The following is an 18962-nucleotide window of genomic DNA, read 5'->3' as shown; positions in this document are numbered from 1 at the left end:
TCCCACAGCCCCTTTCACCTCACTCACCTCGCTCAGCTGAGTCAAGATCCTGCAGCAGTTGTGCTGCAATGTGCTTTACACATGGGTGTCTGATGAGGCTGTCTAGGCCGGGTTCCATATGTCTGATTTTACATTTTTATTTCCCTACAGTTGTAAATACTTTTCTTCAGTCATTAGTCTCTTTACAATCATGTTGCTTCATGGTACTGTCTTACCCTCTGAAGCTGATGGTATGAAACAGTATGAAACCAAGCTGGAGGGGATCACAAAAGGTGACACAGGGTTCACCTTCCAAGCTCATGGTGGGATTGATTGTCCCTAAAGTTTGGCCTTTCTTATAACTGTCCTATTTGTTCTTTACAATCTCCAGCAGTGGAAATTCAGCAGCTTCCTTTAGTGGCCTCCTCAAGTTCTTTGCTATCCTGACCATTTGCAGATTCTCCAGTGGCCATGGCAAATGATGTAATGTGTTACTCTTTGCAGTAAACTTTTACTGTATTTGAGGACTGGTACTGTGTCTCACTTAAATTTTTTTTCTTCCCTAGACTAAACAAAGCCTGCTTCTTCCAGTCTCCTCTCAAAGTTCAGGTTTTGAAGACCTCTGAGCCTTATTGTTACTTCTCCTTTGGACTCTCTCCAACTGATGTGTATCTGTCTTAAAAACTGGCACCCAGAGCTAGACACAGGACTCCATCCACAGCTTTACAAATGCTGAGGGGGATAGAAGGTTTGCTTCTCGTGTTCTACAAATGACACTGCTTTATGCACACACTTCTGGCTATGGATTTCCTGTGGAAAGGCCTGCGAGAGCTCTGGCATCACCATCTGCCTGCATAGCATTCATGCTTTGCCATGCCACTGCAATTGCACAGCATTCCCTGGCTGCTGACAGTACAGTCTGCTCCAGATCTGTTGATTTGTGCTCTTCTGTGTTTGCTCTGCATATATAACTCACATAGCCTCAACTCTCACACCATGCACTTCTCCACAAAGAACTAAAGACTGCAGTACATGCCTGGCCTGCTTGTATCACAGTTTGCATTTTATCAAATCTCTAGCATCCATCACCCATCATGGTTTCCCCTACAGGATTATCCCAGGCCTGCATCATTCATGGTGCAAAAATTATGAGCAAGTGAACCTCATGCATGGTCAGGTCTTACACCAGCTCTGCAACCTGTCAAGGATGATGGAGCTATGTGACCACAGCACTGAGCTCTCTGACAATACATTTCTGCAGCAGTATCCTGCAGATCTTCCCCCAGGAATGCTTCTTTTGTGCAAAACTGTCCCATGGATGGATGGATGGAGCCTGGGGTTTGCAGAAGCTACAGACCACTGCAGCAGCATGCAAAATCTTGAGCAAGCACTCTCAAAGTGCTTTGCTGTCAACATATCTGAGTGCAGTTGTGGGTTTGTGCAGTCAGGGATTGCTGACACCCTATTAAAACAACTGTGACCTACAGCTGCATGCCCTACCCACACTGGCTGTATCTGTAAGGGACCCAGCACATCCCAGATCAGTGATGGATGACATAGGAATGACTATTGCTCTGGTCAGTGTTAGACTCACAGGTTAGTGACACAGCCGTGTGAGAATGAAGCCAGTGCAGTGTGTTTTAGCTGAAGTATGAAAAGGCAGCTGCCTTGCTCAGAAGAAGTGAATTTTTTGTTGGCTTTCTTTCTGGAAAGTGATTCCAAGCCATGGCCAGAAAGAGGTTCTGCTTGAAAACAGCCTGAGGATACCACTGTAAAAGTGATATCCTTGAAGATGGGGGAGGGCTGTCTTTTTTTTTTTTTTTTCCAAACACTGTACTACAAAATAGCAGACTTGCAATTATGGAGAACATCAAAGTGAATGGATTTTAAGTGAAGTTTTAAGCTGGAGCTAAATAATGATAGATCTGAGAGCTCAGTGACTCACATAAAAAAGGATTTTCTGTGAAGGCAAGGGTGGAGGCCAGAAAGAGACTAATCCCTGTCCTTGCTATTCTCCTACTGTGTTGCAGCTGTCCCCTTTCCAGAAAATTTTCACATTTACCTCCAAAGCTTGGCACACTTGTTCCATGGTCAGTTTTGGTGCCTAGGAAGTGAGAGAAACAATAAATTCTGCCTCTTGTCTCTTTAAGCCACAGGCACATCATCAGGCAAGCTCTGCACAATCAGAGAGTGAGAACAAGAGATTCAGACCTGAGTGTCCTTCTTGGTGGCAGCAGGAATGAGCTATCCTATATTTCCAGTCTCCAGAGGTAAGCACGTTCTCCTGCTTCCTTGCTACCATGTGGAAGGCACTGGTTGGCTTTGCCTTTTAGAGCTCTGTTCATGGAGGTGTAGCTTCTGCAGCAGCTGCTGCACCCTGTGCCTCAGGGCAGCATCTTCCTCTGCTTCCACCAGGAGAGATGGCACTGAGCATGGCCTGGATCAAGCCTTTGGTTTGTACGTGGATACACCAGTTGTTAAAGATTTGTGTGCTTATGGTGAGTTTGAAGTGTGCTGTCTTCTACACTTTAATCCATTCCCTGTCTCTTATAGGAGTATGGAAAATGCTATTATCTTTATCTTCTCTGGTCCCTGAGTCTGTTTATTATTTGGGCCAGACAAAGGTACAGTGTCAGCACTGTGAAATGGAATGTCCTTTAAAGACTGACATGGAAAACCAAAAAGACTAGCAAAAAAAGCCTGCAAAGACTTGCCCCTCAATAAAGGGCAACTTGCAGGCAAAACATGAGAAGTACTAACCCTGAGTGACTGAAGGTCTCTATGCCCATGTCATAGAATAAGGATGGTAACTCCAATGAGGTGGTCATTTCACCATACAATGTGTTTCATGGACATCTAACATGTCACTGGATGGTTTTACTCCTTATGTCCCTCTGCAGAACCAGATCAGCAGCTGCCCAAGTTGCTTTGGTTGCATGATGCTCCTGTGCTCTTCTGAGCAGCAAGCACCTTTCCCTTCAGGGATAAAGTGAGGGAGCAAAGGGGGCATTATATGGGCAATGTTGGTCCAGTACTCTTTGAAGGATGAAAGTAGATAGGTGTATGTGATAACAGGAATATAGGACTAGAGTTGTAATTCCTGATCCTATTGTTGTTTAAGTGACACTATGAAAGCAAAGGGAACAATCTAGGTTATACTCTGCTAGAAAAGTAAAATTAGGATTTTTACAGGGGAAAAAAAATAATTTTCCAAAAAAGACCCTCATCAAACAATATTAGCTAATATATGTGAAGACCACTCTGTAAATCACTTTGGTTTCAAAGCTCATGCTCTGAACAAGTATGGTTGGCCTCCAGTCAGCAGAAGGAGGACTTAACATCCTCTTCAGCCACTTGTGCAATCCCACAGTTTAGGGTGAAGGACTGGGGAGCCAATTTTGGAAATCAGGTAATTGAGTGGGGAAGTAAAGGGAAAGAGGACTTTAGGATGGTAGGGTCCTAGTAGAAGAAGAAATGCAACTTGGGTGAAGAGGCCCTGAAGGAAAGAAAATGTTTTGTACTTGGGAGTTTCATTTGGGCCTCTTTTTTCTTTTGTCCAAACACACTGTTTCTACCTTGGTTGTTCTTTCTTTTTTCCATCCATCCCTCGATGACCATGGCAGTTATTCCATGACATTTCTTAAAACGTAAGTTCTACCCAATGCCTGGGCCCAAACCCCTTCCTCCCTAGACCCCATGAAGCATGGTATACCTCACAGAGCTCAACCAAATTAATGCCTGCATTTCCCAGGGCATGAGTTCTTACTAGTAGTGTGTCCTGCACTGGTGACATAGAAATTAAGAAAAAGAATTTAACTTGTAGAATTCTCTACTGTGATGGCCCAACATGCAGTTCAAATTTAAGTGCCAAATCTCTGAGCAACAAAGTTTTTGTACATCTGCAGAATATAAGTGCTGAAACTTGGCTGTGAGACTTCCCAAAACAAAAAGTCAAGGGCCATTCCAACACAGCCTTGTTCACTGTTGTATGGTGACTGAGCTCATTAGAGCAGCTTATGGATGTTCTTGGCAAAAAACCAGATATGTCCCCAGGGAAGCTTGTGACCTGTAGCTAATATGCAAAGCACAAAGAGAAGGAGCAGCAAACAGTAACCAGAAATACCCTAATGTCTTTGGGCTTGTTCCTCTTTTCATCTCTTGCAGGCTGAAGTAGGATGTATGTCCAACTGTTCCCATGGTGACTCTGTCCCCTGCCCTGCAGAAAGCCCCCTCTCCTTTCGCTGGATCAGTTAGACTTTACTGGAGACCCACTTGGTCCAGCAGGGTTGGAATAATGCCCACAGAAGTCAGCAGCAATCTTGTACAGAGAAGAGAACTCTAGGAGTAATGAAAGGAAGAAAGGAAGACCAGAGTACTGCTGGGGTTACAGGCACCTCTCCCATCAGCAGCACTGGGCTCTGTAGCTCCTGTTGCCGCTGTGTTTCCCCCTCCCATTGCAAGCTTGTCTCTTCCCCATCGTGGTGCTGATACAACTCTTTGCAAGGCCAAAGGTCAAGTGGATCTGGGAACTATCGCAAGTTTGGAAATAGTCCTTTCCCCTCACCTCACTACTGCTTGTAAGTTCACAAAACTCTGGCCAAGTACATTCACTTCCTTTTGTTAAGGAGTTTGTAAAAACGTAGTAGTTGGGATGGGCTTAGGAGTGAAGAAGTAAGATATATTCCAGAAATCCAAGAAAGAATTTTGAGAAGCAAGGATGATGAAGTTAGAAATACAAATATCAGGGACAATTAGGAGAGAGGCTCTAATACACTAAAAACCTCACACTAGTTCTTGATTTTCTAACAGTTTATTGTACTTGTGTTGTCTATTAAATTGTCTAAGCCTTCCTTTGCCCTGTGCAAGAAGAAATAGGTGCATGAACAGGATACTGGCAACTAAAACCATTTTTCTATTTATACTATCACCAGACTATAAGAGATCACTGGGTGTATTTCACACAGGTAAGAATAGTACCTTTATGAGTATGGGGACAGTTGCTTTGCAACTCAACTCCAAGTAGCCAAAGAGGCAGCATCTAGGAGATTCAGCCTCACAGAAACCCACTGTGTGTCTCAGGGCTTGAATCTCCATGGTGCTGAGCATCTCCTGGGAAATGCTGAGAATCCCCACTAACCAGAAGGCAGTTGAGACCTCTCACTTCATTTGTGAACATCTGAAAAGTGGCTTTCAATAATGGGCTCTTAAAATATAGGGGCAGTGAAGCAAGCAGGACCCCCTGCCTTAAAATACAAAGCCTAAAACTTCTCTCAAGGAATGGGTTTGTTTCCCTCCTCCATTTTCCCCCCAGATCTCTACCAATTCTCATATTCTTCCAGATTTTGCAGGTGGAAAGTGTCTTCATAAATAATAAAAACAAAAAGGTACAAAGCTTTTAGACATCTTTATTGTTTCTCTATCATGTGATCAGGCTGTAGCTGTTGGTCCACAATTTTTGTTACTGGGGCTTCATTGAATTGTCATAAATAAAAATTGCCCCTTCCTCTTTTAAATTATTATTTTTACTGTATTTACGTATTTAAATAATCTTTCTTCATCTTGAGCAATGCATGGTAGAGTGAATACAAGTCTCTGAATGGTGCAGAACTGTTATTATTCTGATAATTGTATTTGTGTTTTTGATATCTGCAAGTGTAGATAAAGGAGCATCATACGAAGACCACATGAAGACTGAGTACAGTACAGAGTACCATTATACCATACATCTGTCCATTATAGTCTGCATAGTTATTTATGCCAAGAAGTAAAGAATGTATCCAATTTCACCTCCAATGTTTGTTAAGAAGCAGGAAAAAAAATCCCCTTTTTTGCCAGTGGAGCTCATTGGTGTAATTTAGGGCTAAATTCAGCTTGATGTAGAACATTTCAGATCAATTCAACCTGGTGCTTTGCAGCATCTTTCCAGTTCACTCTCAGCTACCCCTCTCACACATCCCTGGGCCCCAAATTCTCTGCTTCTTCTATATTGGACGAATTGGGACACAAGCTCACTCTGCCCTGCATGCTGCTGTAGAACCATGTTTCAAATCTGTGTTTCCTCCTCTAGATTTTGTGAGAGATGCCATAGTGCTTCTCAGCGAGACTACCAGGGGGAACAAACCCTGCTGCTGTCCTTTCCCCCCCTCTACTTGCTTAACTGACAGAAGCCCGTGTTGAGCGTTTGCATGTTGGTACACTCCTCAACGTGTTGTGTTTCCCTTCTAGGAAGCTGCTAGATGAGCCAAACGCACTTTAGTTCAGCGTTTTCCTGTCAAACAGGATATCTGTGGGCAGAGAGCAGCAGGCGAGTGAGGCAGGCCCTGGTGCAGCACTGGATGCCCCAGAGCTGCACCTGCTGCCCGCGGGTGTGAGGACTCGGAGTCTGGCTGCCAGTGCTGGCAATCCCAACCCTGACCAGCGTTACCAGCCAGGAACAGGACACACAGCCCTTTCTGTTTGCGTCCCAGATGTAGGCACGCCTGCACAGTGCCACAAGCTGTGTTTGGAGCTGAGCAGCAGGACTGTGGGGCCGTCGGGGCCGGCAGGATGGGCCCAGCTGTGCCACACGAAAACATCCTCATAGCCACAGGGTTTGATGCACCTGAAATTGTATGAGGCAAAGTTTAGGTTCAATGTTAGGAAAAGGTTCTTCACCCAGAGGGTGGTTGAGCACTCGAACAGGCTCCCTAGGAAAAGTGGCCAAAGCGCTAAATCTGGCAGAGTTCAAGCAGCGTTTGGTCAATGCTCTCAGGCACAGGGTGTGACTCTTGGGGTGTCCTGTGCAAGGCCAGGAGTAGGACTTGATGATCTTTGTGAGTCTCTTCCAACTCAAGAGGATTCTGTGACAAAACGCCACCCGGATCCGCCCGTGAGGACGCGCCCAGTACAGGTTCCCGCGCCCCATCGTGCCGCGGAGCCCTGGGAAGACAAATGCCTCCAGAGACGCGTGGAGCCTCCCCCAGACCGCCCGGCACCGCACGGGCCCGGCCCAGCGCCTCACCCGCAGCGTCCGCCCCACGCCGGGGACCTGTCGGGCGGGGCCGCTGGTAGGGCGGCCTTCAGAAAAACAGCCTATCACGGCACAGAGATCCTGTGACGGACGTGTGTGACGACCAGTGCTCTCGGGGGGCGGGGTTCGGCCGCGCGTATTTGAGCCAATGAGAGGCGCGGAGGCTGGCGGTGGGCGGGGCGTCCTGCCCCCGCGGAGCTGCGCGCGGCCGAGGTGGGAGCGGGCGCCGCCGCCGCGCGCTCGGGCTGAGCGGCCGCGGGGCCGGGACGGGCGGAGCGGGCAGCGGCACCGGCGGGACGGGACGGGACGGGACGGGACGGGAAGGGAACCCAAAGCAGCGGCCGCAGCCATGGATCACTACGACCCACAGCAGACCAACGACTACATGCAGCCGGAGGAGGACTGGGACCGGGACCTGCTCCTCGACCCGGCCTGGGAGAAGCAGCAGAGGAAGGTGGGCGCGCCGCCGTCCTCTCCCCTGGCGAGCATCCCGCGGGGCTGCCGGGCCCGGCCCCGCCGCCCCTGCACCGCCGGGCCGGGGGCTGGCGCTGCGCTGTGGCGGGGCCAGGCGGGGGCGGGCAGGGCAGGGCAGGGCAGGTGATGGCGGGGAGGGAGGTGCCGCCACCGCGGGTCCCCCCGCAGCAACAGATGCCGGCCGGGTCATCGGCTCCGGGCCCGCAGGTGCGCCCGGGCGGGGCGAGGGCGCTGAGGGCGGTGGAGGAACCCCGCCGCATCCCCCCCGCATCCCCCCCGGGCCCCGGCCCCGCCGGCGGGACAGGCGCTGCCTTCTGGTTTGAATGGTGTGGTTTAGGGCAGGGCTTGTGCCGAGCTCATGTCCAAAAATGGTAACATTCGGCCCTTTTTTAAACCGAAAGGGTGGCGGTGGGGAGGGGAGCTCAGGAGGAGCTTCAGCCTCGCCGATTGCTAGTTATATATATTTCCCCCCCCCCCCCCCTCCGCCTTTAAACCAAAAGCATCCTGTATTAGATCACTCAGGAATCCTAATCCCCGAAACATTTCCGTTTTAGTCACTCTATCTGAGAACAGTAAAGCAGAATTTGGAGCACCACTCATGCTGGCATGGCAGGGGCACTTGGGGGTGCAGCAGCTCCCACTGCCTTCCCAGCCAGTCACTCATTCTCTATGGGGTCCTGCCTTGCTCTCCCCTCGCTGTGAGCAGGCAGAACAATCCCAGACCATCCGTGAGAGGGGGGGATGATACTGCTTTTTTATGCACAAATGATATATTAACATATATAATGTAGCCTGAGGTGCGGGGTATTCTGTAGAAAGCTGGGAACAAATTGGGAAGGAGAGCAGGGCAGTGAGAAGATGATTATTCCTCTTTAACTCTTCTCTTCTCCTCTTCCCCTCCTCCACTTCCAGATCAAAGTGTTTCAGGTTTTCCTGTACAGAGCTGTCTGAAATGGTGCCACTGAGAAGTTTTTCCCCTGGAGTCTGATGAGTTAATAGCTCTATAGAGCTGCTGTCAGTGGTTTCCTTGCTCAGGGACTTGCGTGCTGAGAGTAGACAGCATGAGAACTAAAGCATACAAACAAGGACATTTACTGGAGAAAGAGTCGATAGTGTGTGAGGTTATATTTCGGCAAAGGAAAAGCAAGGAATGCAGTCTTGGTCTGGGCTCTGAGTGCTGGATGGCTTATCGGAAGTCAGAGCTCTATTCCTTTGAGGAGGGAAGTTTCTTCCTTTTCAAAAGATCTGCCTGGCTGCAATCTCTGTTTCCAGTCGTATGCCTGTATCTGGCCAATACATCTAGAAACAGCTATTGGGGCCCAGAGCGAGATCACCAGCCTTGCTGGCAGGCTGTAATGGGAATTAATTGTCATGCTGTGGGTTTTTTTTGCCTTTTATGGTGCAGGGTGAAGTAAAATATTTTATATGTAGGGGGACACTGACTTGATTGTCAGAAGCAGGAGTGGAGCCTTTGGATCCAAAAGAAGTCTGAAACCCAAGATTGTTGTACATGCTGTAAATGTCATGCTCTTTTAGTATTACCTCCTTCCAGGAGATTTTAAGTTCTCTTCATCCAATCACAAGAGGGTGACAGAGAGCTGTTCTGTTAACGTGGGTTACTTGTGCAGAGGGAAGAAGCCAAGAGGGAGTTTAAAGTAATGAAAGCCAACTTCTGGAGCTGGTCAACAGCTGCCAGTTGAATTTGGTGTGCTGCGAATCACTCTCCAGCTTGCTGGACTGGAGGACTCTATATGGGTAAATGTCTGTTGCTGGTGGCGGCATCACTTTGTTGTTTCTGCTGATGGACAGCTGAAGCTGTTCCCTTGTTCAGTGGATGCAAGCTCAATGTTTTTTTGGTGACCCACCTCTCTGGTGCCTGTAGTTGGGAGAATCAGGTCTGGAAGTGATGGCTCTTCCCAGTTGCATCAGGCTGATATCCCCTCAGAGGGACTGGTGATTGGAACCCAGCCTGGGCAGACTGTGCATATGTTGAGGGACAACCTTGCTCTTCTTCTGGGGGTCCCAATGTGACCAAAAGCCCTGCTGGGGTCTTGGAGATTGCTTCCTTCAGATGTAAGGAGGTAACAGTATCTGCCAAGCAAAAATCTGCAAAGTGTGGTGAGGTAAAACTGTCACTCCTTCTTACTTGGGAAATGAAATCACTGCAGTAATTAAAGTTAAATGTTCGGTACAGTATGTGTTAGTTAATAGCTACTGAGATGAATAGGAGAGATTCATGCCTACCAAATGTTCCTGTAGATTCTTTTCAGGCTTAGTCTTTTCTTGTTGACTTACATGTTTTAGGTTTTCCTTCACCTAAGTCTGATTCAAGTACTATTGAATTATCATCATTATTATTATTTATAACACGGAGGCCAGCTGATGAGGCAGACATGAAACTTTTGCTTCTTGGGCGCTCTCTGGGAGCAAAGACAGCGTGTCTAAAGTGGGGGCACGGCCAGTAATGCAGCGAGCAAATGTCTATGCAAGAAGTGTCCTTGTCTTGCTGGCTATTTCCAACCCAGCCCCTCATGTCCTGGCTCAGGAAGGCTCTGTAGGCTGTGGATAGCTGTGCCACATTGCTGTCCTGCCAGGCTTTGTGCAGCTGGGACTAATTGAAGCTTGGGAAGCAAGCAGTCTAGTAATGTTACTCAAATATGAATTTGAGTCCAGTTCCCCTTCTTCTGGCTGCGTGGGCTCAGGAGAACTCACGGCAGACATCAGGACTGGGAAGATCTACTGAATTTTAGTAACATCTTCTACAGGAGCATTATAAGGGCAAATTTGCTGAGCTTTTGGGAGCTGCTTTGCAGGTTTCCTACCTGTACTGAGACAGATGTTACCACCTTTGCTGTCTGGATTGGTGCTTTGAAATGGGTAAATAAGCAAACTGCAGAATGAATTTCATATTTGGAGGGTGAAAGTTGGCCTCTTGAATATGATACAGAGGAGAAGCACTTGTTTCATACCTCTTCATACCTTCCCCTTCCTGGGAAGCAGCTGTTTTACAATGTAGGGATAAAGTGACAGTTCCTGGGAGGAAAGCAGCTTTCCATGTGAAGCAAATTTTTCATGTCTATCAGAAGTGACTCTCTGAGAGGTTTTAAAGAGCTCATCACAGCATTGCTATTCTTAAGCAGAAAAAAAAAATTTAAAAAAATATCTCATGCAGAACAAATTCAGCTACTTTTCACCTGATATAAGCCTCTGCACAATCTTTTGTGCAGGAGCAGAGGATCTGTTCTAGGGATTAAAATACTTTCTCCTTTGAACTACATCTCAAACAGTAGTTTGAACTGTTGAACTCATCTCAGCAGTTTCTTCTAACAGCATTTTTTTTTCCTCTGTCTTCTCTTCTTTCCTGTCTGGAGTCAAGTCTCAAAGTAGCACTAGCCAAGGCATAACAAGATTGATCCTGCAGTTTTCCAGAATTGCAAAGCAGAACTTGCTGAAAACTTGCATTGCAGTGGACTCAGCTAGCTGTCAAGATAGACAAGCTTGCCTAGTAAAAAGTACATATGTAGGTATTTAGTGGCCAAGAGATTGTTGCTTTTGGCCACAAGGACATTTCTACCTCCTGATGACATGTTACCAGCTGTAGCATTCAGACTTTTTCCTGGTGGGCTGGTGAAGCCACCTGGGTTTGGTGTGAGGGACTAGGTGAGCCAGTTGGTGTTCAGCATGCCTGGCTCATCTTCACAGATGAGGTGGAGGGCCGTGGTGAGAAGGACAATCTCAGGCCACTGTCTCCTTAGTGTCAGGAATAACACTGGGGTGAAGCTGGGTTTGTTTAGGGGTACTGGTAGGGGTCAGCCTTCAGGTTCTGCATACAGCAGGCTCTCATGTGGGCCATTCTCATTTAATGAGCTTGTTGCTCAAGGTACAGCTCATTCAGGCTTATTTTAAAATCTGTCCTGAAGCAACTTATCTCAGCTGTAGAACTGGCAGGGAAACTTTAAATGCCAAATTGCTTTTTGACCTGACAACTGGTTTCTTAGGAGTAGGAAGCAGCGTTCTTTTGCAGTGTGTAGAAGATAGCCATGTGCAACTTTAATACTGGAAGGAATGATAATAATGCTTGATTTTATTTAAAAAACCCACAAAAATGATGAAAAAAATCAGATGGATGAAATTAATGTATTCTGTGCTTTATCCACTGCTGCCTTGCCACGTTGACACCTCTGACAATGTGGCAGTAAATGATATCTCTGGCTTAGAGAACTGGACTGGTCAGATTTATGGTGCTGCAGAAGCAGTGATAGCACAGACTTTGATAGTACCTTTTCTGCACCAAAGAAGTGCTTACTAAGTTCTTCGTGAACTTACAGAAATTTCCTGTTAGAAACCTAAGTCTCCTTAAACCTCTCTCACTACTCTGTGCCATGCAGTGTATGTAAAGATATACATAAGTACAAGGGTAAAAAAACGCCCACGGGTCTCATGGCCCTACTGTGTCTGCATCCCGCAGGCCTTACTGCTCTTATGATTTGAATTTTGCTGTTCTAATCGCCTCTCTGAGGTGGGGTTCTTAATGATAGAAAGTACCCATTAAATAGGGCCATCATGGACACACCCTACCTCCAAGCCTGCTGATAAGCATGCTCCAGTCAGGTGGTATGAGTGTGACTGTTATCTCTGGCAAAATGTAAAATCCACAATCATAGCTTCCTTTTCACTTGGATTGAGTATCCTCTTGTCCAGATAGGGTCTCTTTTGAGAAACATATCTAGACTTCCAGAAAGCTGCTGTTGTGGTAGCTGCTATAGAACCACAAAACTGTGTGATACCACTCCTAAACTGAAGTTTGCTAAAATTTCTTCCAGTGCCATCACAGATTCAGCCATGAGGTAAATAAATGTGCACCATTGATGAATACACTGCATTGGGTTGCTTTGCTCCTGCTGTGACACTGCATAGTACTCTGTGGGCTGTAGCAAGGGAAGGTGGCCCTGGTGCACCTGAGTATCCTATGTGCTTTATTTCACTCTGACCAGTATTGATACAGAAGCAGAATGGTGAAATTTGTAAGGATGCTTGCTCAGCTGCTCTTTTGCAGGCAGGCAGTATAGGTCACCAGATATCTCCTATCTTTTAGATCAAGCTTTTGTTGTTTAACATAGGTAGTTGTTGCCAGATACTTGCTTTTCAAAGTGTTAAGCTCAAAAGTTGCTGTAGGGAACTCTGGAAATATCTGGCTTTGTAGATCAGTTATTTGTCCTTGAGTGTGGGAGCTGCCTCATACTTTCTGTGATCAGGTTTCATCAGGATGTGCGTGTTTGATTTTTTTTAACAAGAGCATTATTATTCATTGTAACCTCATGGTGGATGATGAATGAGGCATGTGCGTTTTGCTGTGACTTACCCTCCTATTCAGAATCCTGTGGAAGGGGGAAGTTCTTAAGGAGAAAGCAGGCATGGGTTAAAAAGGAGACTGCAGATTCTTTCAGGGGGAGTCTATAACAGATTCCAAGGATTAGTTTATGAGAACATGGTACTCACCAATCTGTACTGAACTTATCCTTCCAGTCCCCTAGGGAAGCGTGAAACACCTCAAAGGCATCCAGCTACCAGCCCAGTGATGTAAAGTATGTCTGTCTGGGGAATTTCTTGCTGACTGCTTCAGGCAACCAGTTTAAATTCTTGTGCGTGTGATTTAGTAATGACATTTTTTCAGTGCATTTAGTGCAAAGGCTAGAGAGGATAACATTGTTTTCTGCCCTGACTGCTTGCAGTGCTCATAGCTTGGGGCATGTGGCATGCTACTTAGGACATCCTTAAGTAGAAGCTGTTTGGAGACCAGTTTTATTGTGTGTTGGGGAGAACTTGTCCCCTCTTGTCCCCTCATGCTTTTGTATGAGATGGTATTGTCTGTATATAATTCAGGTGTAACTGGGTGGTAGCTGAGGGTGTGGGACAGTAAACCTGTTTGGTAAAGGTGTTCATGAACATTGGAATCACACTTCTAGAGACTGTCCATGTTACAGTGGCCACCCAGTGAATGGTACCTGTTCTTCCTAGCCCTGAGGTCCCAGCTGCTCCTGGTGTAGGCACTTTGCTCTTCTCATGTGTGCTGTGTGAGAGGTGCAGCTCTCATACACTGTCAAGTGGAGGAGGAGCAGGGTTCAGTTGGCCTCCCCAGCCAGTGTGTGAGCCTGTGTGCTTTTCTGTGGCGACTCACTGGAATCCAGTAAAGACATTGACCTGGAGTTCTTCAGGCTAGCACAAACAGCGGTGACAGAGATGGTGAAAACTTGCATGGCTGTGCTGGTGAAGGACTGAGAGTATTTTCCATCTGGCTGTGGATTATCACTGTTGTGCCTGACACTTAGGCTGTTCTCTGGGGTGCGCTTATGCTATTGGAGAATGGCTGTGCTCTTTCTGACAATGAGGTGCAGAAAGCAGTCAGTGTAGAAAAGAGGCGGGAGGACTGTCTGGGGAAACATTGGGAAGCTGCAAAAAAATGACATACAATGGACTGGTCTCACTTTAATGTGTTGTGTCAGTCCCAGAGGCTTGCTGGATATATTGCTGTGATTTTTAGAGGTATTTTGTACAGTCTAAGAAACGGTGTTTGAGGAGGACGGAAGATGGTGCAACAGTTGGCTCTTCTTCTGTATGAGAATATCAAACTGATTTCCTGCTATGTGTGACTGTTGGAAGCATGATGGTTATAAGGAATATGCTTAGTATGACTTCTACAAATCTTCTATATCAATGTAAAACCCTGTTATCCTATCAAAGCAATATGTGAACTGTGCCTGAAGAGATAAAAAGCAGGTGTAATATGCTTGATAACTGCTTGGGTGGGAAAAACATAACCTCAGCAAGAAGGGCAGTCACTTTTTCTTCATAGAGGCATAGGATGTGCACTAACTCTGTCATTTTGGGGCTGAAGCATTGTTACTCAGAGATTGAGTCTGTGGGGATGAGTTGGTGAAGAGTGATGAGATAGACTTGTCAGCAGCAGCACTGTCTGTCTGGTGTTAGTCATGCCAGAAAAGCTTTCCTTGAAGTCTGTAGAACCACCCATCACTTCTTTTTGACCTCACTGCATGAGACTGACATACAAGTTCCCGATAGTCACTCAGATCTCTGAGACAGAACTGGGCACTTCTTGGGCCAATCCAAAAAATGCTTAGGTGACCAAAGGCACTAGCATTAATATGATCAATTAAAAGAATTAATGATATGTTTAATTAAATTACTCCCAGTTCCCTTCCTGCCATTGCCTTCCCTGCTCTTGTTCCCCTACTGTATGACAGCAGGACTTGGTCATAGGATGTGGTGTAGCCTGGTGCCGGTTTAACCTCTTGGCTTCCTATTAGGCACTAAAGCAGAACCATTTTTTCCCCATGCTGGTTTCCTGTCGTTGTGTCTTTGCTGTTCAGCTGGCAGTGAGTGTATCGTAGTGGTAAGGGCTGGGTCAGGCCTTTGAAAGCCAACTCTCATATGTACTGCAGCTTGCTGTCTTCATGCTCTTACCTGTGATTGTCCCCTCTTACTCTGCTTCCAAATCCATGGCTACTTTGAAGCACTGCAACATGAATGGGACTGTGCAGAGACATTCTCTGGCCTCAGTGTTCTCAAACAGCTCCCATTGGCAGGGCTGGGGTATGCATGCATAAATAGAGAGGATTTTGGTCTTTCATCCAAGTGAGTCTTTGAGTTGTCATTCTATCTATGTAGACTGGAAACGTATTCAACCCTGTGGTGTGAGAAATGACAGCAAACCTGTCATTTTTCTATTGTATTAGAGCCAAGATAGTAAGTGTTGGCAAGTGAAAAGACCCTGTCTTGGCTATACTCACTATAGCATACACCACTGTGTGTGTCTGTATCACCTGTCTGTCAGATTGGAGTGGTTTCAAGTAGGTCTCTGAATACCAGCAATCCAGCACTACTGGGAACACCAGTGTGGATAGTTCATAGGCAGGTGAGGCTGCAGGGCAGGCTTTTTAAGCAGCAGTTTTTTCCTCATCCTTCTAGATAGCTTATGTGGTCAGTGGGAAGGATGACTTGATGGATCAGCTGATTGCTTCTTTTTCAGTCTGCTTGACTTGGCAGTTACTGTGCATGCTGCAGTGTAGGGCCTCATTTTTCAGAGAGACTCTTGTGAAATCTTGCGTGTGTCACGCAGCATAGTGTGAACGGGCAACTGGTTTGCTCTGCCCCTTCCATGAACACTGTGCTGGATGGCTGGAGAAATTTCAACAGAATACTGATGTTTCCTTTTATAATGCTGAGGATAACCCTCATGTCCTACAGAGGTGCTGAACCAAGGCCAGTTGGCAGTAGAGGAAGGACTTCTTTCCATGTCTTTTGGATCAGGCAGCCAGGGCACTTGCTACTCCTCACTGCAGCATATGACGATGCTAAGCATTTGAACTTCACTGCTGCTGTAAATGGAAGTTGTGCTGTTACATCTTCCCTGCAGGAGCTAGCCCATAAAGGCCTCTGAGAGATGTGAGAGAGTGAGAGAACCATGTATGGTCTCTGCATCCCAGCTGAGTGCTCTTTTCTTCATCATGGAAAATGATGTGTACCTCTTAGAGCCCTGTTTCCTGGCCAGATTCTTTGGCTGTACAGCAGCCAAAGTTTCTCTTGCTACCCAAGTACTTACCTGTAATCCCCTTCATTCACCTTATTTAAATCTACCCTTCAGTACATGGTAAGTTAGTTCTGCTACTTAAATGTATTATCCCCAAGAAAACTGTAAAAAGTGACTCCATGGTTGAAAAAAAACCAAGCTAATTTCTTAACTGCTAAACAGTGCCAAAAAAAGGAGGCCATTCAAAGCTGTTTAGACCATATCTATGCCAGGCTTTATTGCAGCGGAAAATACTTAATTTCCTAAGGAAAACTTTGACTGCAGCCAAAATCGGTTCCAAAATTTTAAGCATACTTATGCTTCCGGGTGAGTTTCCTACACGTCTTATCTGGTGTGAGAGATGTGGACATCTCCCACTTATGAAGTAGGGGAGAGCAGTAGCCCAGGTGCAAGCATGTGGTGGTAAGAGGAGTGTGGGGATTTGTTTGTTCAAGCCTCTGCCTTCCCTCTAGCCCTGCTTGCAGTATTGGTGTACAAGAGGAGCATCTCCAGAGGGAGCGTTGGTCTTGGCCCCACCTGGTTCTGCAGGCAAAGTGAGGACCCTGTGCTCTGTCAGTGCTCACTCATCAGCAGCCCTCGGGAGGGCACTTGCAGGCGGCTGCGCTGTGCAGGGAAGGCTGGCTGGGTGCAGCACAGTCATGAACATCAGTGTTTCAGTCTGTTTCAAAATGGTTTCCACCAAGTTTCCACATGCTGTTTCCCAAGGGTTTTGTTGGGCCGTTGGGGAAATCTGGCCAGAGATGAGACTATTTCCAGCTGTGGTGAGCCAAGTGTGAACTCACTCTGGGCAAGATGCCCAGATCCACTGGTTTTCTCTTGCCAGAAATTCTCGCCCTCCAGCCAGTGATACCAAGCTCAGTTTCTGCCAGTCCTCAGCTGAAGACCTCTGAAGGGAAAAGAGAACAAGGAGACCAAGCAGAGCAAGATATTGCTGAGGGGTGGCAAGGGGAATAACTGAAGAGCTTGTGAAGGGGGTACAATGGTGATGTGCTACCACTGAGAGCTGGCTGTTGTGGGTGAGGGATAGCAAGATGTGTAGAGACTTGCCTTTCCTAGGGTGAGTAGGCATGTAAAAGTGGCTGGTGGTGATGCAAAGGGTTGGCTTTTCTTGGTTAGGCAGAGCTGCCTGACCTGCAGGGTGTGGCATACTGCTGGCTGGCAGTACCATCAGGGTAGTCACCTGTGAATGAATACTGTTGCCTTTATGGTAATCTCAACAGACTGGAGATTTCTTCTGTAAAGTAGGATATTGCTTTTCTCTTTTGTGGAAGGTGCCCTTCAAGGTGGGGAGGCTGTTTATCTGGTAATCTTGCCTTCCTCCTATCTTCCCTTTCTCAGAAAAGGCATGGCCACAAAAAACTTCATATTCCAGAGCTGGCAGTCCTTCTTGTTACAGTGTTTCCATTGGGATGGGGCTTCTTGCAGGGATCCATTGGTCCAGTTGCTTTTCTGCAGACTGCTCTGTAGTGAGACTGTGAAAGAGTGAGGAGGTGTAATGTGTCACGTGTGAGGGAGCCTCCCTGCCCATTATTGTATGGATTTCTGGTCCTCCCAGTGTTGGCAACAGTTGCTAGTGAAAGGAAATTTTTGTTCTTTTTGGTGAGTCCCTTTGGCTTTTGGTCCTGTGAGTGATTCCATTTAGCTGTTTGGTTCAAGATAGCAGGTGTCTCTTAAGACTTTTTAAAAGGCCTGTATTCATGACTTGCACGCTGAAACAAAGCATCTCAGGCATGATACCGTGTCAGTAACTGAGCATGCACACACCTGCCTGCATCGTGTCTTTTGGGTCCAGTCATGGAGAGGTGTTGGAGCACATGGGATCAGCACATTAACAGAAGACTTTCTGTTCCCGCAAGCACACCTCCTCCAACGCTGATAATTTTCATGTGCCAACATATCATTTAGTGACACATTACACACCTCCTTGCTGTTGCAGCTTGTAGCAAATAGGCTGACCCAGCCAGCTACTAACAGCCTCCTACAGGGTGGACTGCTGAAATCTGTTTCTATCCTAAACCCAAAGGAGTATTTCCCTCCCCCTCCTATAGTGGCTTGTTTCTTTAAAGCTGTTAACTGGCCATAATCCAATCATTACTACTGTAATTAGTGAACTGCTTACAGTAATTAAAGCACTTGAAGCAGAATATCCTCTGATTGCAGAGCTTGGAACAACTTCTGCCTGCAGTCCTATGAGAGGTAGTGACTGCTGATGTCCCAGAGGTGGGTACAGGGGACACAGGGCAGGTCTGGCACTGCTGCCATATTGCCTCTTGTGCCAAGCCCCATGTGGCCTTTCCACAGCAGGGGGATGCCTCAGAGCCCCATGGATGTGAGCTGGTGTGCCTAGCTCAGGGTGGTGATCTGCTGGCAAAAAGGAGCCTTCTTTTTGCAAGCTGCGGCAGAAGATGGATGGTGGTGTTGCGTGAAACTCTCAGGGCAGCTGGTGGCTTTGAAGGTGTGATGTATTAGTACTTAACGTTTGGTTAGTACAGGGTAGAAATCATTCTCACAGCAGGCTCAATGTCTTCTTGCTGTCAGGGTACCCTCTTGTCCCAATGTGTGGTGCCTGTGCTGTCTCTCCACCTCCAAAAGCCCTAACTTCGTAGGCAAAGCCAATGGACTTTAGCTTCTGGCCCTGCAAATTCATTCCTGCAGGGTTTCCAGGCAGACACGTTCTCATTGCATTCTTCAGCCACTTCTCCTCTTGGGAGCAATGAGACAGCTTTCCTGAGGGCTTCACCTACTCTCCTCTTTATATCCTGGCAGGAGGGCAGTGTCAGCGTGTTTGTCTCTGGCCTTTGCACTGTTTCCTCATGTTTACCTCCTGAGATGAAGCCTGTTGTAACTTGAGCTCTTCCCTCTTGGGGAGGAGGAGGGCCATGGTGAGGATCA

General features: G+C 46.9%; 1 protein-coding gene across 3 annotated transcripts in view; it reads left to right on the top strand.

Moving 5' to 3' along the window:
* The first annotated feature begins 7301 nt into the window (after positions 1-7301).
* ACTN1 (actinin alpha 1) overlaps positions 7302-18962 on the top strand; it is an 85757-nt gene continuing 74096 nt past the window's right edge. For all 3 annotated transcript variants that reach the window (XM_083864065.1, XM_083864064.1, XM_083864066.1), the window contains exon 1: positions 7302-7442. In XM_083864065.1, coding sequence (XP_083720191.1) covers positions 7338-7442 — 105 coding nt within the window. In that variant the 5' untranslated portion in view covers positions 7302-7337. The remainder of the gene's footprint in view (positions 7443-18962) is intronic.

This window comes from Zosterops lateralis (genome assembly GCF_965231275.1).
Source record: "Zosterops lateralis genome assembly, chromosome: 6".
Taxonomy (NCBI): domain Eukaryota; kingdom Metazoa; phylum Chordata; class Aves; order Passeriformes; family Zosteropidae; genus Zosterops; species Zosterops lateralis.
This window is presented reverse-complemented; position numbering and strand designations above follow the sequence as displayed.